A 22,330-nucleotide genomic window follows, 5' to 3' on the forward strand; every position below is an offset into this window, starting at 1 on the left:
TGGAGCCTATTGTTCTTAATATAAATCCAGTATGGGTGACCCTGGCACAATTCTGGTTCACATCCCCGGGAACTTTCAGTGCTAAAAACGACTCTTTTTGTGGCTCTTTTTTCATATTTCTCAACAAAAACTTGATATGTCTGACTAGATAGTGATTTTTCATGGTGGTCCACTATAATATGCATGTGTTAAGGACTGAAATTGCACCGTTATTCATTACATTGGGATTCGGCGGCTCTAGGGGCTCAAAAGAGGTCAAAATGCTCCAAAATGGCCAAAAATGACACTTTTTGCTCCATAGCGTTTGATCCATCCATTAGATTTTCCTGAAACTGGGTCAAAATGTGCAGACTATTGTTTTTAATATAAATTTAGTGTGTGTGACCCTGGCAAAATTATGGTTCGCATCATCTTTTAGGGCTATGAGGGGTGTGCAATAAGTAATGCCCCTGACCCACTTCCAGAGACCAAAGCCCAGTGAATGCAGTGGAAGCACTTGGACTCACCAACTCCAAAGAAGGCAAGGGTGCAGCCCTCTGCTGGCAAGGTCATGCTCACAGTCTTCTGGGACAAAGTAGTGATGACAGATTTCCTGGCAAAAGGTACCACAATTACAGGAACCTATTATGCTTCACTTTTGAAGAAATTAAGGGAAATCAAGAGGCGGGGCAAGATCAGCAAAGGTACCCTCCTTCTGCAGGACAACGCTCCGGTCCACAACTCTCATGTCGCCAGATCAGAAGCAAGGGCATATGGTTATGAAATTCTCCTACACCCCCATCCTCCCTACTCTCCTGACCTTGCACCCTCTGACTTTCACCTCTCCCCAGCCATGAAGTTGTTTCTGAAAGGAAAGTGTTTCCCAGATGATGCAGCCTTGATTTCTGAAGTCACGTCGTGGTTGGAGGACTAACTTGGGGTGTTCTACAAAAACGGTCTCCAGAGCTACATCAAACGATGGGAGAAATACATAATTCTGGATGGTTCCTATGCAGAGAAAAACTAATAACTCTGCCAAGTTTCGTTTCTCTACTGCTTTGGGAAGTGGGTCAGGGGCATTACTTATTGCACCCCCCTCCCCTCGTAAAACAACATGCCTTTTTGTAACTCTTTTTTCATATTACTCAAGAACTTCATATGTATACCTACATAGTAGTTTTCCATGGTGCTGAATTTGCATCGTTTGCCTGCTTTCATTGGGATTTGGCATTCCCAGGAGCTCAAAAGGGGTCGCAAATGCCCCAAAATTGCAAAAAAAAATGACACTTTTTATCCCATAACTTTTGCTCCATCCATTAGATTTTTCTGAAACTTGGTGAAAAATGTGAAGGCAACGTTGGCCCTTCACACTTCTCACATTCATCATTTCTTCACTATTTTTTGTGGCGTCATCTCACATGCAGCACAAGAGGGGGACCACGCAGGCGCGGCTTGTTAACAATTGTACTTTTAGTGTCGCCTGCACTGAGGATTGAACCTTCAACCTCAAGAAGGGTGTCACTTACAACTGAGTTTATGACGGCACCGCTTCCATTCTTTTACTCTCCCCTCAAAATCTTCCATGAATAGAGTACCCAATGAACCTTCATACTAACTGCTTACCATGCAACTTTTTATGGTTGTACTCGATATATGCGTTCAGTTTAATTTTTTCATAAATTTTAAAACTTAAGAAAACGTATTATTTGGATTCTTTCGATTACTGTACTCATCTTGAGTCTTATTTTCACATTTCGACCGATGTAACCTCTGATCTTAAGGTGTACCTTGTCAAACGGGAATCTGCACAGAATATTTTGGTTTTCATACCACGTGGGGGGGGGAGACATTTTCAAAGATTAATGTTTCTTAAATAATTGGATTTAAACTTTGATTCCAACCAGAATTTAGTTTTAAGATTTCAAAATCGCTTTGTTAAATAGTAGGTACAAGCAATGATAGGGGGGCATAGTTTTGAACGTAAGCTTAAACATGGAAAAGTAAAGGACTAGTTGTTAAACTGGAAAAGTAAAGGACACGATATTCTAGTAAAAAATATAATAAATTTATAACTTAAAATATTGCAGCATGAAGAATTGATTATATAATGTTAAATTGGATTTACAAAAAAAATCTTAATGCTGCAATATTTTAAGTTATAATTTTATTATATTTTTACTAAAATATCTTGTCCTTTTCTTTTCCAGTTTTAACAACTAGTCCTTTACTTTTCCATGTTTAAGTTTAACAATATTACTTTTCATACTCACATTTTTCTATTGTAATCCATGATTTTTCCAGTCTTCCAATAAATTCACTTGTTCTATTTCAGTCTTATTTTTTGTCCCCATAAAGACATGTAATAACAATCAGTGACACTCGTCTGCTTTCAATAAAATCCCCCCCCCCAGTTATCTCCCTTTCATGCTTTCATTCTCTCTGTGTGACTTGTTACTTTCTTTTTGAATTGGTAGTAACAATAGTCGCTAAAGCGACGTGGTTGCTATGGGGACCAGTCATAAAAAGTGTCGCTCACCTCCTTACATATTTTTACAATTTTGAACACCAGAAAATTCATCATAACTTTTGTTTTACTGAACGAAAACTGAAAATTGTTTTTTTTCACAATATAGCCGAGAAAGTGATCTATAAACTGTAGTAATTGTTTGAAATTTTGTCAGAAAATGAGTGAACAGCGAAGCTTTAAAGCAGTTCTAAATGACTAAAACTGCAACTTATCCATATATTCAAACACTACCGTGTTTGAATGATATATATATATATATATATATATATATATATATATATATATATATATTTTCTCTCTCGTGATTAAAATCAACGACGCTCGAATATATTAAATTTCTATTCATTAGCGTTAAGTTCCGCTTGTGTTTTTTATGCACACTTTTTGGCAGTGTTTTATTTTGTTGCTTTTCTTTTTACTGTTTTCCATCTATTTTTTTTTCTTTTGCCATTTTTTCATGATTGGGCAAGTGCCCGTCTGTATTGTCTTGCCAATACTGCTTTGTCCATTACGTTTGCCCTTCCCAAGTAACCCTGTCTGCATTGCTGATAGAACGTGGGTGTTTACTGCGTCACCCACAAAAAAGTGGAGGAGATAATAACGACCAACTACTTATCTCTCTTGACCATTGCTTATTGGCTTGGCTTCACATCAATACTCTCATGCGTGTAGATAATAGTTTTACTTATCGGATTCTTCACCGGAAAATACGTCAGTGTGGAAATCTTTTAAGAAATTCTTCGTCTTCGAGAGAAATATACAAGGTGTCTCAAAAATGTACTCACACTTCGAATGATGATAAAACCTTTGTTTATAAACATAGAGTGAAATACAGAATAAACATGTAATCGAAGAATCATGTTCAAACTGATGACCATTTTTGCTCATTAGGATACCAGCCCAAGCTACAAAGTGGTTTAGGTGATGCACGAGGCACAAGTTCATGTCGCACACACTTCAGGTGTCACGATTTGCTGCAGCAAACATGTGCTTGACATGCTGATTCAGGAATATATCTTGCAGCAGGGTGCCAGTGCACCATTACATGGAGTACCGCCTTATTACCTACCCACCAAGCGAGTTTATTCGAATTGTAGAAATTTCTAGATTGGTATCTGGGGGTGCATTTAATTCACTGGGGGAGATGCATCCCCAGATACCAATCTAGAAATTTCTACAATTTGGCGCAGTGCATACAGCACAGTCTTTCCAAATGGTCACCCATCTGGTACTGGTCAGGCTCATCATTGCTTAACTTCGGTTATCTGACAAGAACCAGTATGTCAACGAGATTGTGCTGTATATTTTGTCCAGATAACACACAACCAAGGGATTCACAAATGCAACAAAACAGCTCATTGCGGAACACTATTTGATACATTGTGTATGTTAGACTGTATATGGAAAATATGCAGATGCTACCGCATTTCTTGTGTATATGTTCATTCCCTTAGTAATGACCTCTGCTAAGACTGTAAATATGACTTTTTTCAACACAAATTTAATACCATGTTTCAGAAAGGATATCCACTAACATTAAATATGAAGTAAAAAAGACGAAAAAGACTGACCTCATTTCCACTTGATAAAAAAATATTCAGAAAATATTATTGACATCTGAATACTTGTATTTCATTTTAAAAGTCTTTTCAACAAATATAATAATATATAGTGTCCGTGGAAATTCAACATTAGTTAAACATTTTTAAACACATTATAAATAAAATGAATAAAAAAATAAAATAAAGCAAATGATGACAAATTTCAAACAATTTTTTTAGTAAATTTTTTTAAAAATCTTTTTAAGTTAAAAAGAATTGATTAAAAAATTTACATTTTCTTTTTGTGAAAATTCAACACACGACACTTTTTTTTTTCTGAATAATTGATTTTATGAATCATAAAAGAACATTTGCACCTTTTTTTATTTTAAATTTTAAAAAGAAACTATAATATAAAAAAAATTAGACTCCTCTCAACATGACTTTAAAAAAATGATAAAATAAAATAGCCGATTTGGAACCGTAAACAGACAGCCATGTTTTTTTGTTTTTTGTTTTTAAATTTTGGGAGAGGAAATGGTTTTAATGATTTTTAACTGATAAAGAATAACTGTAAAGGGAGGTAATTCGTTTCTCATTGATTAATGTTTGCAATGATGATGGACAAGTAAATTAATGTTGAGATTATCATTTCATGTTCCCAGATATTATGAACAGATATAATATTTTATGTATTAATTTTCAGTATTTACTTGAAGAGTGCTCAATACGTGAGTAGAGCCAGGTAGTAAGTTATGAAAATATAAGGCAATTAAGTTGCACAGAACTTTCCACATTTCATCCTCATAGGGAAGCTTCAGTTCAAAATGCATTTTATCTATCTAATATCTAGTAAAATGATGATATGAGCAGATATGATAGTTTTTAAGAATGGGAGGAATTAAATATTAATGACAAGAGTGGTCATTTTTTTATTGTTTTATTTCTGTATTCACTTATTTTTTCATCTTTATTATATTATCTCCCTATCTTATATATATATATATATATATATATATATATATATATATATATATATATAATTCTGTAGACTGTTCAGTGGTGTTTGCTAGAATCTTCTCTTCGATGACCGGACAGTTCCATCTTTTAACGAATGAAGCATGCATGGCCCCCTCTGAGTGCACAGTGAACGAGGCATAAAAAAATGACTAAGTTCAGCATTTGCCCCCCTCCCTCCCTAATTAGTCCCAAAGGTCCCCAAGGAACATCAAATCCTGGTGAAAATGAACAAACGGTGCATTTTTAGGCCTTAAATTTGAGTTCTGCACCATGCAAAAAAGAGGAAATGACCGAGTCCATCATTTGGCCCAACACCCACCCACATTTATTCCCAAAAGTCCCCAAGGCCTTAACATATTTAAATTTGAGTTCAGCACCGTGCAAAATTGCTTAATAGACATACACAGAAAATTTTAGACAAACATGGTAAAATAGTAAAAAAAAATGGAGTGTTTTTATTAGCCCTAAAAGAGCGTCTGGGGCACACCCAAGAGTTATTGTGAAATATAGACAAACAAAATTATATAGAAATCAGTTTGTTACAACTTTTCAGAAAGTTTTATAAAAATCCAAGCCATCAATTTTTTTTTAAGAACAAAAGTGTAAATTTTAGCCATTTTAACCCAAAAAGCACCCCTAGGGGGGCAACTGGAGTTTTCCTGGAAAATTCGTTCTGTTACTTTTTTACTCATATCATGTTTAATACTTATGCAAAATTTCAAAAAATTCCAAGGCGTAGTTATTGAGAAAAGTGCGGATAGCTTAACGGATGAACAGACAAAAGTATATTCACAGGTCCACCCTCCTTTTGTCGAGGAAGACCAAAAATGGGATGACAGGTGAATTATATGTATATGTATGGGCGTGGCTCAGAGGCTAAGGAATAAGGGTAGAAAGTTGTATGTTTTGGTTTCGATTCTAGCTGATGGCACCCGTATATATTTTTTTAGTTTTGATCTTACTACTGTATATTAATTTCAACAGAGAATTGGCTATAATAATAAATATGTAATCTGCATGAATTAAAATGTCATATTTAAGCTTATCTTATGACTGGGCAATGCCGGGTGGCCTACAAGTATATTATAAATTTATTCCCACAATGAGATATAGCATAAACAGCAAGTTGGATGATTACACCCTTGGTTGGGAAGTTAAACTCCTCACACAGCGGTGTAGTACGTGTTGTGATGGTTAGCACTTTCTTGTGTATGTCATGATGGTTTAATGGCAAAGTTGGCTCTCCTCATGCAAATGGCTCTGATTTTGAATCTTTAGTCCAAATGTGTTTTACTGAAGAACCCTAGGGAGGGTGAAACTTGAATCTAAGACATCTTATCTTTGACTATCACAGTGTATGAAGTAGCTAATGCTGCAGACTGACGGCCTGGGTGTGTCAAGTTCACTTTCTGTTGGTTCTGGAGCACCACTTTGATTATGGATGTTAGCAACCTTCATGTGGTATTTTTTGTAGAAAGAATCATAGAAACTAATACCAACTACAGAATCAAGCTGGTCAAAGTCGATTCATACAAGCATACATATTTTCCTCTGTGTGTGTGTGTGTGTGTGTGTGTGTGTGTGTGTGTGTGTGTGTGTGTGTGTGTGTGTGTGTGTGAAAACTCCTGTGCTCTGTTTGACTTTGGGAATAATTATATATATACTCCTCGTATTCTAGGACATTAAGTGTACATATTTTACATATGAACATTGGCATTTTTATTTTATGTATAGCGCTTGAAAAAAAAAGAATAATCTGCAGTTTTTTGCATTTTCTTATTCTGTGTTTTTTTTTTATTTTTTGTCTTCAGCAGGCCTCAGAGAGCCCATCTCGAGCTCAGCGCCGTGGCAGCTCCTTCTTGATGTCAGGAGGTCGAAGTAGCTCTGTAGAAGATAAATCAGCGGATAGTAAACCTCACGCAACAACAGCCAAAAGAAAAGGTTTGTTGACCGTTTTAAATGTGCAGTTATTATTTATATTTGCGTTGAAAAAAATGTTGAGTTTCTAAAATATTCAACCTGATCAGATGAATAGTCTTTTTAGCTGAATTTTCATGACATACCATGAGAAATACTTCATATAATATGAAGAAGTAAAACCCAGTCTTGCGGAACTGACTTATGGTCTTAACATTTGAGCATTTCAATTGTAAAACGAAAATAAAAAATAGAAAGTGGATCTTGGGTTTACTTTTTACAGCCTTGTAACTCTTGCTTTTCTTATGTCTTTTAGTCCTCCCATTCCGTGAGTGGTATTTCTGACAAAGAGGGAAGAATCGCCATTTTATTAGTTGAAATCTATCCATAATGTTGGTTCATCACTTGTGAAGATGACAGTGATCATACAATTGTCCTGTGGATTTGAAGATGGCTTTTTAGACGAGTTCGAGCTCTAAAGTATTTCCTGCATGTTGAACACATGTGCGATAATTTTCTATCAGAGGTGTTGACTGCTCTGTCTTTTCTAATGTCACATTTTCTTCTGTGTTCTTCATTGCATATGGATTCAGTAATTGTAGCCCCTTTGTGTGTTTGGCACACCAGGAACATTTTTCTTAGGTTAGTTTTTCCCATGAGTTTGAATACAAACCAAACTGTTTGAGGGAGACATTCAGATTGTTCTTGAACCGTTTCCGCTGTCCTCCTGCGGGTTTTTTTCCTTTGGACAGAGAGCTGTTTTGGGAGCTTTGAATCAGGCATGCGGCATATATAAACTGCCCAATGAACCCAGCACTGCTGTAACATGGTGTGTACTAATGGAAAGTTTGACCGGGCTAAAACCTCTGTATCTGGCATCTTGTCTTGCCACTTGATTTTCAACAATCTATACAATAGGTAGGTCATATAGAAATGGTTTGGTTTCTTGGCATGTCTGGCATATACAGTCCAAGTTTCACAAACATGCATGAGGATGGTAAGAATCACAGCTCGGTATACTTGAAGTTTGGTCTGCAGCTGAATTCCTCTATGCTCCCATATAATGATTCTGAGACGTCCAAAGGCAGCATTAACCTTGGCTATCCTGCAATCGACTTCATCGTCTATGTGTACTGCTCTTGCCAGAATATTGCCCAAGTAAGTGAACGTCCACAGCTTTTAGGTTGGTTCCATGAATTTAGATCTGAGGCTCAACATACCTTTTTCCAGGATCAGGCTGGTACATTACTTTGGTCTTATTTAGATTAATAGTCAGATCAAAATTGTTGCATGCGTTGGAAAAACGATCAACAATATATTGCATGTTTGCCTCTGTGTTTGCATTGAGGGCACAGTCATCAGCAAACAAAAGGTCCCGTATGATGGTGGCAGCACTAAGTCCCGTATGATGGTGGCAACACTAAGTCCCGTATGATGGTGGCAACACTAAGTCGACTTAGTGTTGCCACCAAATCTATCTATATAACATTTATGGTTGGATCGTCTTTGATCTTGAAGTGGTATTTTTTTTTAATATCAACTTACATTAAGTGACTTGGCTTGAGTGATTTCTGTTTTTTTTAACAGAAATCACTCCCGCCAAGTATTAAAAAAAATTGAATATTGACACATAAATAATGGATTTCGACAACGGATATGGAAAGAGGATTTATTTCTTCCTCCTCCACAAACTAGAGGATAAACAATAATGACAACACGATAACTTTTGGTTTTAAACTGCCTCACATGTAGGAAAAGTATTTCAGGAGAGTTATTGGAATGAATTAAAATACTTCATTCAATATGGAAAACAAAATAGGAGAATAAAAAGTCGATCTTTGGTTTATTTTTGGCATTCTCGTAACTCTTGCTTACCCTATTTTCCTCTTTAGTCCTTACATTCCATGAATGATGTTTATGACAAAAGGAGGAAGAATTGCTGTTTTCTGGGTCGGAAACTATCGTTTGTCAGTTTTTTTTACCTTGAAGTGGTATTCTTTTTAACTCCTTACATTAAGTACCAAGTGGCTTCATAGCTTGTCTGGAGTGATTTCCAAAAAAATGAAAATAATGGAGTGTAAACACGTAGGTAATGGATTTTTCTATGAAGAGAATATTTTATTCGTGCTTCTCTTCATACAAGATAGATTTCTGGTCAAAAGTTGCTTCATCTGCGGGGAAAGTATTCAAACGAATCACTTTCATGGATTAAAATGCTTTATGCAATACGGTGAACTAAGTTCTAGATAAGACTTTTTTTTAATGGAAATCGCTCTAGACAAGGCATAAAGCCACTTGATGTAAACAGCTAAAATAAAAAACATTTTAAGGTAATTATCGAGCCACAAATGGATGGATAGTTTCCAACCTAGAAAACAACAATTCTTCCTACTTTGTCAGAAATATCATCCATAGAATGTGAAGTCTAAAAGGGAAAATAGGGGAAGTGAGAGTTATGCAGCTGCTGAAAATAAAGCCAAGATCCAGGTTTTACTCTCCTCCTTAGGTTACTATATTAATTGAAGTATTTTAATCCATTCTGGTGATTCTTCTAAATACCTTTCCTGCTTGTGAGGTCACTTCTAGCCAAAATTCACGTGCTTGTTATTATGCTGACAAAAATAAACCCAGGAACCACTTTTTACTCTCCTCAAACTTTGGCCTATCCTTACGTTGTCAGGTGGACGGTTTACAGTTTCGCGACTGACTTATGTTCTTTCTTACATATGTAACTGTTTTTTTTATTTATTTTGTTTTATATTCAACGTGGTTGGATGTGTTGCTGTGAGACTTACATGATAAATGAATCTCGTTTTCTCTACCCTGTTATTCATGAAGAACTATTCAAGTGCACACGATACAAAGGAATGGAATCGCACTCGTTTCTCTGGGGCATAAATTGTTTATACAAATGATTGAAATCTAAACAAGATTGCATTTTTCTGTTTAATTTTTACGTTCATCTTATAACACAAATTGCACGCGAGGAACATTTGTTATCTTCGAAGCTAGGAAACTCTGCAAATTTCCAAAGATCATATTTTTTGTTTTTGTTTTTAAATCCACTTCTCTTTGTTTTTTCGTTCAGACGACTCTTATCGAAAAGCAATAAAATAATATTGTTAATATTATTGGTTTTATTTGAAAAAAAAACAAACCCAAAAAACAAATCAAACAGTACAACCTGAAATAAAAGAAAAATGTTTAAAAGAAAAAGAAGCAGAAAACAGGTTAAAAATGATCAATATTTAATTTTTTGATATATTTTCATTTGTGTAAATGTCTCTCTTTCTCTCATATATCCATCTAGGTATATATATGCTTAATTCCTTCTTTCTAATTATATTTTAATGTTTTTATTCTTGTATTTTATATTTTCTTTAATATGTCTTAATATATACTTCCTTCCCTTCCAATCTAAATATTCTCAAGCCAGCTTTAGCTATGTTTTATGTTTTTTATAATGCTGACACTTCTCCACTTATGATGAGAAGCATTTAGCTTCGAAATATCATGGCCTAAAGAGATCTTTCTCTCTTATTCTTTCCTTATTGATCTGATGATATGATAATGTTATATGTAACTTTTATTCCTCTTCAAATTTACTTTTGAGTTTGAAAGTTTCATGATAGTAAAAAAAAGAAAGAAAAAAAAAACGCACACACAACATGTCAGCCATTTTAGCTGTGTTCCAAATTTAGTCATGTCAAACTTTGAACAACTGACTGATATTCACTCTTGTCAATTCCTATCAGGAAACACTCTTTTTTTAAAAAGAGAAATACGAGGTTTGTTCCAAAAGTAAGGCCTCCTATTTTGTTATGCAAAACTAAAACGTTGAAGAGATCGTCAACAGTCTGCAGTACGCTTTATCACTCGCATCTCAGTTATCACTCTGACATCGATGAACCCATCTCCTAACTGTACTGACATCAATTGCATCAGCTTAATGAACGTTCAACAGGCGCCAGTGAATGTTTATAGGTTCAGTTTTTGCTGCGTGAAGGAATTCAATCATGCATTTATGCTTCTGACGCATGTCTATGACAGGGTTGCTTTCTTAGAGCCTCACACCATCAACATCTGACACAGAGAGATGAAACTGTCAGGTCATGAATGCATTAGTCATCATAACACTGTAATTTGGAATCCCCTTTGATCCATTCGGGCGGAATTAAAAAAATAGGAGGCATTAATTTTAGAGTGTACCTCGTAGTTTAAAACAATCATATGTGACTAGAAAGAGTGACCCACCAGCCACTCAAGAGTGCCTAAAACCACAACACAATTTAACGTGGATTCATTTGGTTCTAGTTTTTACCTTAAAAGCATTTTTTTTTTTTAATGGATTTCTAACATGTTTAGAGCCTTTATTGAAGTAAACATGGAGTCGTTATTAATTGCTATAATGACCTCATGACGACCAGAGGAGAAATATGGGTACAAGCGTCGTAAAAAAAGTTTTATTCCGTTATAAACCACAGGAAAAAAATAAAATAAATAAAATAAAAAGCCTTACAACAGAGGACAACAAGAAAAAGTGATCATTGTTATGAGAGGGTGGATGTCAACTGTTCCTTCGTTTGGCTTGGCTTGCCTGGTGTTTGTTGCAGGCCCAATAGCAGATGTTTTTATTCTTGCCCTTACTCCCTGAGGATCACAGGGAGAGGGGAGGTGGCTAATGCAGCCGTGGGGGAGGGGGGGGGGCTTAAGGAGGTGATTTTTTTTGCAAGCGTCGGTTTAGTTTTCCTGTCTAAATCGTTCACAATAGTTTCCATTTGCAGATGTTAATTGAAGAGCTGAGAGAGAGAGAGAGAGAGTGAGTGAGTGAGTGACTGAATTATTTTTTTGTTTCCTTTGAGCACAACTCACATTCTCTTTTTTCAGTAGGGGTGTGTTGTAGGTTCAAGCCTATCCTAAAGCAATGAGAAATATATTTCTGTTAGTATAGTTGTGTGCATTTAGTATTGCATATATATATATATATATATATATATATATATATATATATATATGGTGGAACGATAAAGTTGTCGCCCTAAAGAAAACAACACTACAGCTTTATTTTAAAACTTTTATTGAAAAAAATCGATTAGGGTAACTTGATTATGTAGTAGAGCTGACATCTATTCAGTGTAGCCGCCTTCAGCCTCAATCACTTATGGGTCTGGAACTGGGACCATGCTTTTTCCGTAAGCCCCGGCAGGAGCTTGTGGAAATACTCAGTGGATGGCGGCGATCAGGCTGGTTTTGGTGTTGTGGGAGGTCATGTTGGTGATATTCACAATGTAAAACCAAACGAAGTAGCCCAGCAGGTTCAGGTCAAGAAAGGAGGTAGGGCCAGTAAGAGTCGTAGCACTCCTCCTGAAGCTAAGCCTGGATTACTTTAGACTTTTGGGTCGGCACTGAGTCCTGCTGCCACACCCAATGTCTGTCAGTGGCCACCTGATTGCACCAGGGGATCACAACACTCTTCAGCACATCCAGGTACACTTTGGTATTGACTTTCAAGCCGACTTCAAAGATGTGAGGTGGCATAATGTGGCCCTCACTTGAAACGACACTAAAGACTAAAACTGGTCAGAAACTTTGTTTTCATCACCTTGAGCACGTCCCTGTTATTCGTGGCAATCCAGCGATGCATTTTGAAGGTGCTGGCAATGGTCCTGTTGTCATAACTTGGATCAGTAGAGAGCACGAGTTGTACAGTGGCCCATCTCCGATCTCGCTCGTTGAAAATTGTGTCACTTTCAGACATGATAGAAGGCTACTATCGCTCTTGGGATTTATACACAACTGGCCAACTAGTAGATGGTCTGCAACCGAAAAAGAAAACCGGTTTTCATCAAACGGAAAAGGAATCATGTCGCCTTTTCTAAGGCAACAATTTTATCGTTGCACCATTATTTATATGTGGTGTATTCATGCAGCGTTTTTCTGACGATCTTTCTTGTATTAAAATAAAAACAAATATAATGTATTTTCTACATGCATGACGAAAGTTTTCGATTCTTCATCGAACCATCATTGGGTGAACAAAAAAATCTGGAGAACAAAAAAGGTAACCATGAAACGGGCGCATCTGACTTTATGCGTTCGTTTCACAACTGCCTTTTGAAATTCTCTTTCTATTGTTCATGTTTGTACATTATCGACTTTCACAATAGATTACTGGAGTGCCATCAGTTATAACCGAAACCAAACTTATGAAGAATTCTTGATAAAATTATTGATCACAAGAAATGGAAGTACATAACAATTAAACAACCCGGATGTAAGCATGACACAGAAAATAACACACACGCTATCGTATTAATATATAGATTAACTGCCACTGCTAAGGTTACAAAAAAAAAATTCAATTTTACCCATTTTAAAATGAATTGTTCCAAAATTGTATAGTGCCGTTTCATTAATTTCACAAAAAACCCCTTCTTTTTACATTGTTTGTTTGTTTGTTTTAATTATTATTTAAATTTACATTTAATTGTTATAATTTAAAATAACTTAAAAAAATGAGTTCTGTTTTATTTACTTAAAAAATATTTGGTTTTTGTCCAGAATCTTCTATTAAAAAATAAAAATTAGGAAAATTCTGTATGTACATATGCATGGTCAAACAAAAATATACAATTTAAAAAAAAAAAAAATCATGTAAATCGATCAAGTAGTTTTAACTTGGAAGATTTCAGAAAGCCATTTTTAACATTGAGACATTTAACAATTATTTTTGCTGTAAAAAGAGGAAGATTATTTTTGAAAGATTTAAATTATTATAATCTATATATTAATATCGTAGTACCTTTAACATACGTACATGTGTCACGGTTTCCAGATTATACATTTTTCGATTAGGAGATCCTATTTATTAAAAAGGAGGATAGGTGATAACATACTACAAACATTAAATTAGTATGATATAAATACAATAATTTAATGTTCGCAGTATGTTATCCCCTTTTATCCTCCTTTTTAATAAATAGGATCTCCCGATCACAGAAGACGCAATGTAAAAAAAGAAATTAAAATAAAATAAACGATGTTGCTTTTGAACCGTATGTGAAATTAAAATATACCTTCTTGGTCTTCTGGCTAGGATCTAAAGGTAGTATCTGTTGTGTCTGAAGTATATAATACAATGATATAATACTATTGTAGGGTTTCCATTCATGCCGGGCATCTATACAATGAAAATATGTCACAGACTTTTATAAGGATATTGGAAATAAACCGTAATAACCTGATATATTCTGACACTACATTAACCAGATTACTTAGATAAATACGTTTATAGTTTTAACAAAAGGGCTACAATAATATTGCAGGGTCTCTATTCACTCTGGTCGTTCACAGAATGTCCAGCAGCTATTTATTATATATGAAGGATACCGATGTGGAATTATTTTTACGGTATCTTATTTTAGTAGTTAAAATAGTCTTTCTTTTAGGATTGGAATTGTTATAACTTTGACTCAATAAAAGCGAGAGATATTCGTTTTATTTATTTGAATAATATTTAGTTGCCAATGCTGATTATTTTTATGGAAGAAGAAAAGGGGCAATTATTATTTTTTTTTAAATTATTATTTTTAATATTAAAACTTACATAATATAAGAATACTGTAATCGGTAACAGTATATTATGTAGAGAAGTAAAGCAAACAATAGTGCAATTTTCACAGGGGGTACGGCTTTTTTTGTTGTTTTTGGAAATTTTTATTTTATATCTATATTTAGTTAATTTAAAAAAAAATTTTTTTTTTTTTTTTTGCTATTTAAAAAATATATTGTGAATATTTTAAATGCACCAGAAAAAAAGAAAGCAATTCCACCACTAAAACAATAATTTCAACACTAACAAACAGATATACAGATATATGAAAGAATGTCACCAATAATAATAACAATCATAAGAAGAATGAACAAATCATGCATACAGATGTATGAAACCAATGCCACTACCACCCATATTTACTACAAAACACAAAAACAGCAACAAATATAATAACAAATCAGCTACAACAAAACAATAACAACAAAACAATAACAACAAAACAATAACAACAAAACAATAACAACAAAACAGCAATAACAATAACAAAACAGCAACAACAAAAATAACAACAAAATAGTAACAATAATAACAACAAAACAGCAACAATAACAACAAAATAGCAACAATAATAAAAAAAGCAGCAGCAACAATAACAACAATAACAATGGTAACTAAAAAAGAATGTATACAAATGTACATTTATCACATTATCGAATAAAAATGCGAAAATCTAATTAATTTTCCTTTTTTTCCTTTTTATTTAAAAATATTGAGTCATTCTAATACAATTGGAAAATAGCGATGAAAATATAAAAAAGTGCCTCTCTGTTTAGACATGAACGCAACAGTACACCACACCAGTAACGTTGGATGTTTGTCTGGGCCCATCTTTGGCTCAAAGCCAGTTATGGTGTGCTTGTTGTTTTGCTGCTTATATATTTATTTATTTTTTTTTATTTTTTATTTTTATTTTTTTTTTGTGTGTGTGTGTGTGTGTGTGTGTGTGTGTGTGTGTGTGTGCTTCATTAACATAAAAATCGGGAGGTTACCATCAATTATTGCACATCTGTCTTTCTTTAATAAAAAGAAAGAATAAACTTTGACCGTAGTTTGACCTCGGCGTTGATGAATTTGCTGTCGAAGCTGATACCAAAATTATTAGTGGAAAGACGATCGTTTTTTTGAAAATGTGTTCGCCCCCACTTCATTGAAGAGAGGGCCGAACTCATGTGCAGCCATTTAGTAAATGGCCCTTTTACGTTTTTGTTAACCCCCCTGACATTTTAAGACGAACACATCAGAGAGGATGTGCGTGGGTGCCTCTCCCTGTAATGGACTTCTAGAGAAACCAGAACTAGCTTTTTAGTTAGGGGGCAAAGTGCAGTATCTGTTATGATAGTACACTTAATCTTTATTGTCTTCCGTCACTCAGTAAAAGAGAACTTTTAGATCGAGGCAGTTTCTGTCCCAATCCAAAATGCCCTGAATTTTTTTCCTCCTATATTAAAAAGGAATTTAGGAAAGTTCGTTCCCGGAAAACTCCCCCTTTTTTGCAAGGTAGGAAAAATGGTCCCTTATTGAATAAATATCGATTGAAAACACATTTTATGACTTCTTGAAGAAGATATTGCCTTTAAAAGAGAATGCACATCCCATAATATTTAAAAGAAAATTTTTTTTACTTGTTTATTGTTGTTTTAAAAAATTTAATTGATTTTTCTAAGTGTTCGTTTTCTACCTAACTTCGAAAGTTTCTGGTGGTTCAACTTATTTTAAAGGGTTTATTTAGTTTAAAAAAAAAAAGCAAGTAATGTCGAGTGTTACTTTTGAACAGAAAATGTCCGACATGAAATAATCACGTCTTAGGAGTCCCGATAATCGCTCAGAAATAGAAAATTAAAGAAAATACTGAGGTAGATATAGTTTTAAAACGACCCCCCCCCCCCAAAGAAAATAAATTTGTATATTTTTAGGTAATGTCCAAAATCACTGCTCGGGGGCAGGGGGGGGGGGAAATCAAGCTACCGGAAGTGGATACGGTTGATTATGTAACGAAACCGAACGGAACACACGCACACGAAAAGCCATATATTTATATATAAAAAAATTACTTTAGTTTTTAACATTTCTTGCGTTATTACGAAACAAACAAACAAAAAAAAAACACTTGCATTATCAAATAATCAAGCAAATATTTATTTAGAAAATTTGGTACTTCGCGGGGAACGGTATTTTTATTTAATGATTGCTCCCTCAAAACGCATGCGCAAAAGGTTTTCTTTGGTTTATTTAATCACGAAAACTTTTTGAAGGTACTTATTTGAGGTCAAAAAAGGGGGAAGCAAAAGCATTATTTGAATATGTATGAAAAAATGATTTAAATTTAGTGAAGAAAATAATAAAAAAAATAAAACAAAATAAAAACAAGCACGAAATAAAAGTATGAATCAAATTTACCCAAAGAAAATTTTCTTTCAATAAAATAAATACACGCACGCTTAAAAATAAAGTCGAAGAAAATGAAAGAAAACGCTTTGAGGGAGCAATCATTAAATAAAAACATCGTTTACGTTGTGTCCACGTTCCCCGTGTGGTACCGAACTTTTAACACTTTTTGTGTACACGAAACAATAAAAGGCACTTGTGCAGTATGAGGACGGCGGCCATCTTTTCTTGGCGCATTTCACTAAACTGTCGCCAGATAGCGCCTCTCAGTCAAAAAACATTTAAATTATTAATTTGTTGTAGATCCTTCAAAGTCGCTTTAATTTTAAAAAAATGTTTCATTTAAATTATTCATTTGTTCGAAAATAAAATGATAAAAAAACTATTTTACTTTATAAAAGTCCAATACTGTTTTTATTTCAAAATTGTTTTATTAAAATTATATTTTCTTACGCAGACTTTTAAATAAATGTTTTTACAATTATATATTGATACATTTTTATACAATAAATGTTTTTACAATTATATATTAATACATTTTTATACAATAAATGTTTTTACAATTATATATTGATACATTTTTATACAATAAATGTTTTTACAATTATATATTGATACATTTTTATACAATAAATATTTTGGTTTTCAAATATTTTTCTGTTCAGAAAAAAAAACTTGTTTGTTACTTATTTGCCTTGTTATTTGACCAAGAAGAAATGGGAGATATCACCCCCTAACAATAGCCGGCGTCTGCATACTGCACAAGTGCACCCAAAATGATTTTAAACGATACTCTCACTTCCCCATATTAAGAATGGCTTTCGAATTAAATAACGTTATTATTTCAGGGCAGTACCAAAATACATAAGTACCGTGTTTTCTTTTTTGTTGTTTCGTAATCACAGAAGAATTAAAATAAAATAATTGCTTTCTTTGATAATACGTAAGTGTTTTCTTTCTTTTATTTTTGTTTCGTAATAACACTAAAGTATTATTTTTTTTAAATAAATATATGGTTTCGTTTTTCGTGTCTTGACTCCGTGATCAAGTTTATTTTTTTAAAACGAGTTAAAAATAAATTTTTAAAAATATGGGATGTGTATTCTCTTTTAAAGAAAATATCTTCTTCAAGAACGGTCATAAAATGTGTTTTCAATCGATATTTATTCAATAAGGGACCAGTTTTCCTACCTATCAAAAAGGGGGAAGTTTTCCGGGTACGAGTTTTCCGGACACAATTAAAGTGATCCTTTGTCTAACTCAACCTGTGTGAGGGGACAAGTCAATAGGGACATTCGTCCACACTCCCTCATGCATATTTACATTTTTTTTTTTCATGTTGGCACAATGGTAACATTTAAATTGTCTACTGAGCAAACCAGCGCTATGGAATCGAAACACAAAATCTTTGCCATCAACTCCTCTGCTTTTGTTAATTTCGACTCAAAACTCATGCTTACGTAATAGATGGATTACGATACACAAATGCATCTTCACTCCTAACTTGAGTATGCCGTTATAAGCAGAACTCATGAGTATCAAAGAATAGATGGTGCTTATTCAGAATCCCCCCCCCCATGTAAAAACAAAAATTAAAAAAAAAAAAAAATCTGTATGATGTACATACCCGTAACGGAAAGAAAATATCACGTTCCAAAAATCACTTAAATTCATCAAGTAGTTTTATTTTTAAATAAGAAAATAACATTTTATTGCCTATCAAGGGGCAACTGTCTCACAACCAACACCATTTTCGAAAACAGTCTAAAAGGAGCGCGGGAAATAATTCCAAATAATTAAAAACTTTTGTGAGATTTTAGAAAACCATTCTTAGCATGAAAAGGAGAGGGGCATTAGAAGAACACAAATTCGCTTAATTTTTTTTTTTTTTTTTTTTTTTTTTTTTTACAAAAATAAAACTTCTTTATCGATTTATGTGATTTTCGGTGTATGCTATTTTCTTTCTCTCACAAGTAGGTACATCATACAGATTTTTCTTTCTTTTTTTTAAATTTTTTTTTCATGGAGTGGGGTTGGGTTCTGAACAAATACCGAATAAATAAACAGGTCATGAACTATTTTCAAGAACTTTTTAATTGTTAATACCAAAGAACATTCGATACTTTATTATTATTATTATTATTATTATTATTATTATTATTATCATTATTATTATCATTATCATTATTATTATCATTATTATCATTATTTGAAAAAGACAACATTTTTTTACTCCTTTTATTTATACAAAAAGAAATTTGCACATTGTAAATACTTGCACATCATAACACAACATCTGGGGATATTTTAAGTAGTTTATGTCTATAGAGTGAATGTGGTATTGTGGTGCCTGAAAACTAATGTAAGAAATAAATACAATGATCGACTCCCCCCCCCCCCGATTTCCCTATCCCTTTTTTGGCCTTGTGCCACATCTTTTATGAAATTGTTCTAATTTTGATAAATTAATGTAAATTCAACTAATGTCAGAGTCAGTAAAGTTTTATCAACTCTGACTCTTATCAAACTTTAATCCAGTTTGACAAGAGTCCGAGTAGATAAAGCTATACTGACTTTTGAAGTGGCCTCCACAGCCTTACTTTTATTGTGAATCTCTTCTACAATAAACCCCTAATTTGAGTAGGCCTGTATCATAATTGATACATGTCGACTAATAAATAAACAAAGGTCATATAAAATGTGAATGAAATTGGTGTCAAAAGATTCACTCCAATGACCAGTTAACCACTTTTATCTTGGATGGACTTGACAGCATCAACATGACAGACTTGTTACAAAGAAAAATGAAAGTGATGAAAAGCTGAAGAGTAAAAATGGCCAAAACATGGTGAACATAACAACATGACCTCCGTTCAATCTTGGGAGACAATGAATACGCCCTGTAAAGGTGGCTGCGCATGTTATTGTGAAGCAAGAGTTGCGCAATAAACAACCACATCGCTTTTGAGTCGGCACTGCCTGATTTCGATGGCAAGGAGAAATCCAGAAACTACCAGTCACGTAACTAAAATTAACAGGAAATACACCAAGGGTGGTTTTTAACAATGTCAGAATAAATGGAAAGCACATACAGCACCTGGTTGATGCCTCCGTTCAGTTTCAAGAGATAATAGATACACTCTTTAAGAGTAGCTGCATGTGTAATTGTGAGGCAAGAGTTGTGCAAGCCCTAACCACACTTCTACTTGAGTCCAGTGGCAAGGAGAAATGCTAGACGATCGGAAACAATATGATAAGCGGAGAGCACATACAACACTTGGTATTTCCAATTAGTCACTCATTTAGAAATGACCAAGCTCAGCATCACTTAACTCCGGTGATCTAACAAAAACTGATGTGTAAACGTGATTGTGCCGTATCCATAACAACAGCAAAGATAAACTCTTTTTGAAATAATTAATGTAAATAACATTATATCAAAAAAATACTAATCTTTATATAAATAAAACAGATGTATGTATGTGTGTCTGTGTGAAAATATTTAACTGATAAACTCTTAAACTACTGGTCACATAACACTGAAATTAACAAGAAATAGTAATCATAGACCAAGGATGGTTTATAACAAGTAAAATCTTTGTTTGGATGAATAACACATACAGAAATGTGTCGACAAGTTGAAATGCGAAATGTCCATTTTAACTTGTCGACATATTTCTATTATTTTTGCTCATGTGCAAAGTCATTCGTAGCTTGAAGTGTACGGTTTAACTGTAAATCTTTCTTATCTATTGCCAGCTCAAGTGGTAGGGAATGCAGTTGGAGTTCTAAATGTTTTGGTTTCGATTCTAGCTGATGGCACAGAAATAATTTAAAAAAAAAAAATTTTTTATATAATTTTTGAAATCACTATTATATATTAGGTACAATATAATATTCAATAATTCTGTAATAAGAAATACGAAATTTGCATGAATTAAAATATATTTAAGAATATTTTATGACCGGGCAAGGCTGCTCCCACCCTTGCTTGTTCTATATTGATAAAAAATGTTACACATCTAAATAAGATTAGATGTTGCCCAAATTAATAGAATTTTACTCATTATCTAATGGTAAATAGCATTGGTGAACGATCAATTGTAAGTGATAGTCTTACAGGGGTTGATGGTTCAATCTTCACTATGGGCGGTAATAACTAAAAATATCATAAGATTTTTATTTAGTTCTGGCTGACGGAATGAGAACAAACTTCCCCTAGAGATTAAAAATATGTTCAGTTAGAAATTATTTCGAGATTCCGAAGTTTGACTAGAAAGTTCCCAAGTTTAAATGATACATCTGAACTGAAAAAGGGCAGTTGTTATATCAGCTGAAATTTAATGGAAATAACGACCCAGATGAGAATAGTAACACAAATAAGTCAAATAATTCGATAAAATCCGGTTTTCTCAGAAATTTTTTTGATTATTAAAGAGCTCATTGTTATCCTATTATCGTTATGTCATCTTTTTTCTGTTTGGTTTTTTTTTTTTTTTTTTTTACTTGGCTACTGTTTTGAGATCGTGTCTAATAGGGGTCTGAATTTATAACTTAAAATATTGCAGCATTAAGAATTGATTATATAATCTTATAAATTGAATTTAAAAATAAAATTCTTAATGCTGCAATATTTTAAGTTATAAATTTATTATATTTTTTACTAGAATATCTTGTCCCTTTTCTTTTCCAGTTTTAACAACTAGTCCTTTACTTTTCTATGTTTAAGCTTAACCATATTACTTTTCATGCTCACATTTTTCTATTGTAATCCATGATTTTTCCAGGCTTCTAATAAATTCACGTGTTCTTTATTTAATTTCAATCTATTTTTTTTGCCCCATAAACATAAACACATATGGAATAACAATGTATGGCACTCGTGTGCTTTCAATAAAATCCCCAAATTATCCCCCCTTTCATGCTTTCATTCTCTCTATTTAACTTGTTACTTCTCTTTCTGCGACAGCAGTAAATTAGTAGCAACAGTAGTCGTTGAAGCGACATGGTTGCTATGGAAACCAGTCATAAAAAGCGTCGCTCACTTCCTTACATATTTTTACGATTTTGAACACCAGAAAATTCATCATAACTTTTGTTTTACTGAATGAAAATTGAAAAAAAATTTCCACGTATAGCTGAGAAGGTGATCTATAAACTGTAATAATTGTTTGAAATTTTGTCGAAAAATGAGTGAGCGGTGAAACTTTAAAGCAGTTCTAAATGACTAAAACTGCCACTTAACCATATATTCAAACATGGTAGTGTTTGAATGATATATATTTACATTCCAAGATCCAAATGTTTATTTTTCGTGCAAAACAACTCTTCCAGCATGTTAAAATT

At 33.6% G+C, this 22,330-nt stretch overlaps 1 protein-coding gene across 7 annotated transcripts in view; it reads left to right on the forward strand.

The window, feature by feature from the left end:
* Positions 1-22,330, forward strand: part of LOC145245773 (uncharacterized) — a 723,444-nt gene that overhangs the window by 528,968 nt on the left and 172,146 nt on the right. For all 7 annotated transcript variants that reach the window (XM_080107384.1, XM_080107381.1, XM_080107383.1 and 4 more), the window contains one exon: positions 6,879-7,008. In XM_080107384.1, coding sequence (XP_079963510.1) covers positions 6,879-7,008 — 130 coding nt within the window. The remainder of the gene's footprint in view (positions 1-6,878; positions 7,009-22,330) is intronic.

Source organism: Euprymna scolopes, chromosome 23 (genome assembly GCF_053919585.1).
Source record: "Euprymna scolopes isolate OS-2025 chromosome 23, ASM5391958v1, whole genome shotgun sequence".
NCBI classification, from domain to species: domain Eukaryota; kingdom Metazoa; phylum Mollusca; class Cephalopoda; order Sepiida; family Sepiolidae; genus Euprymna; species Euprymna scolopes.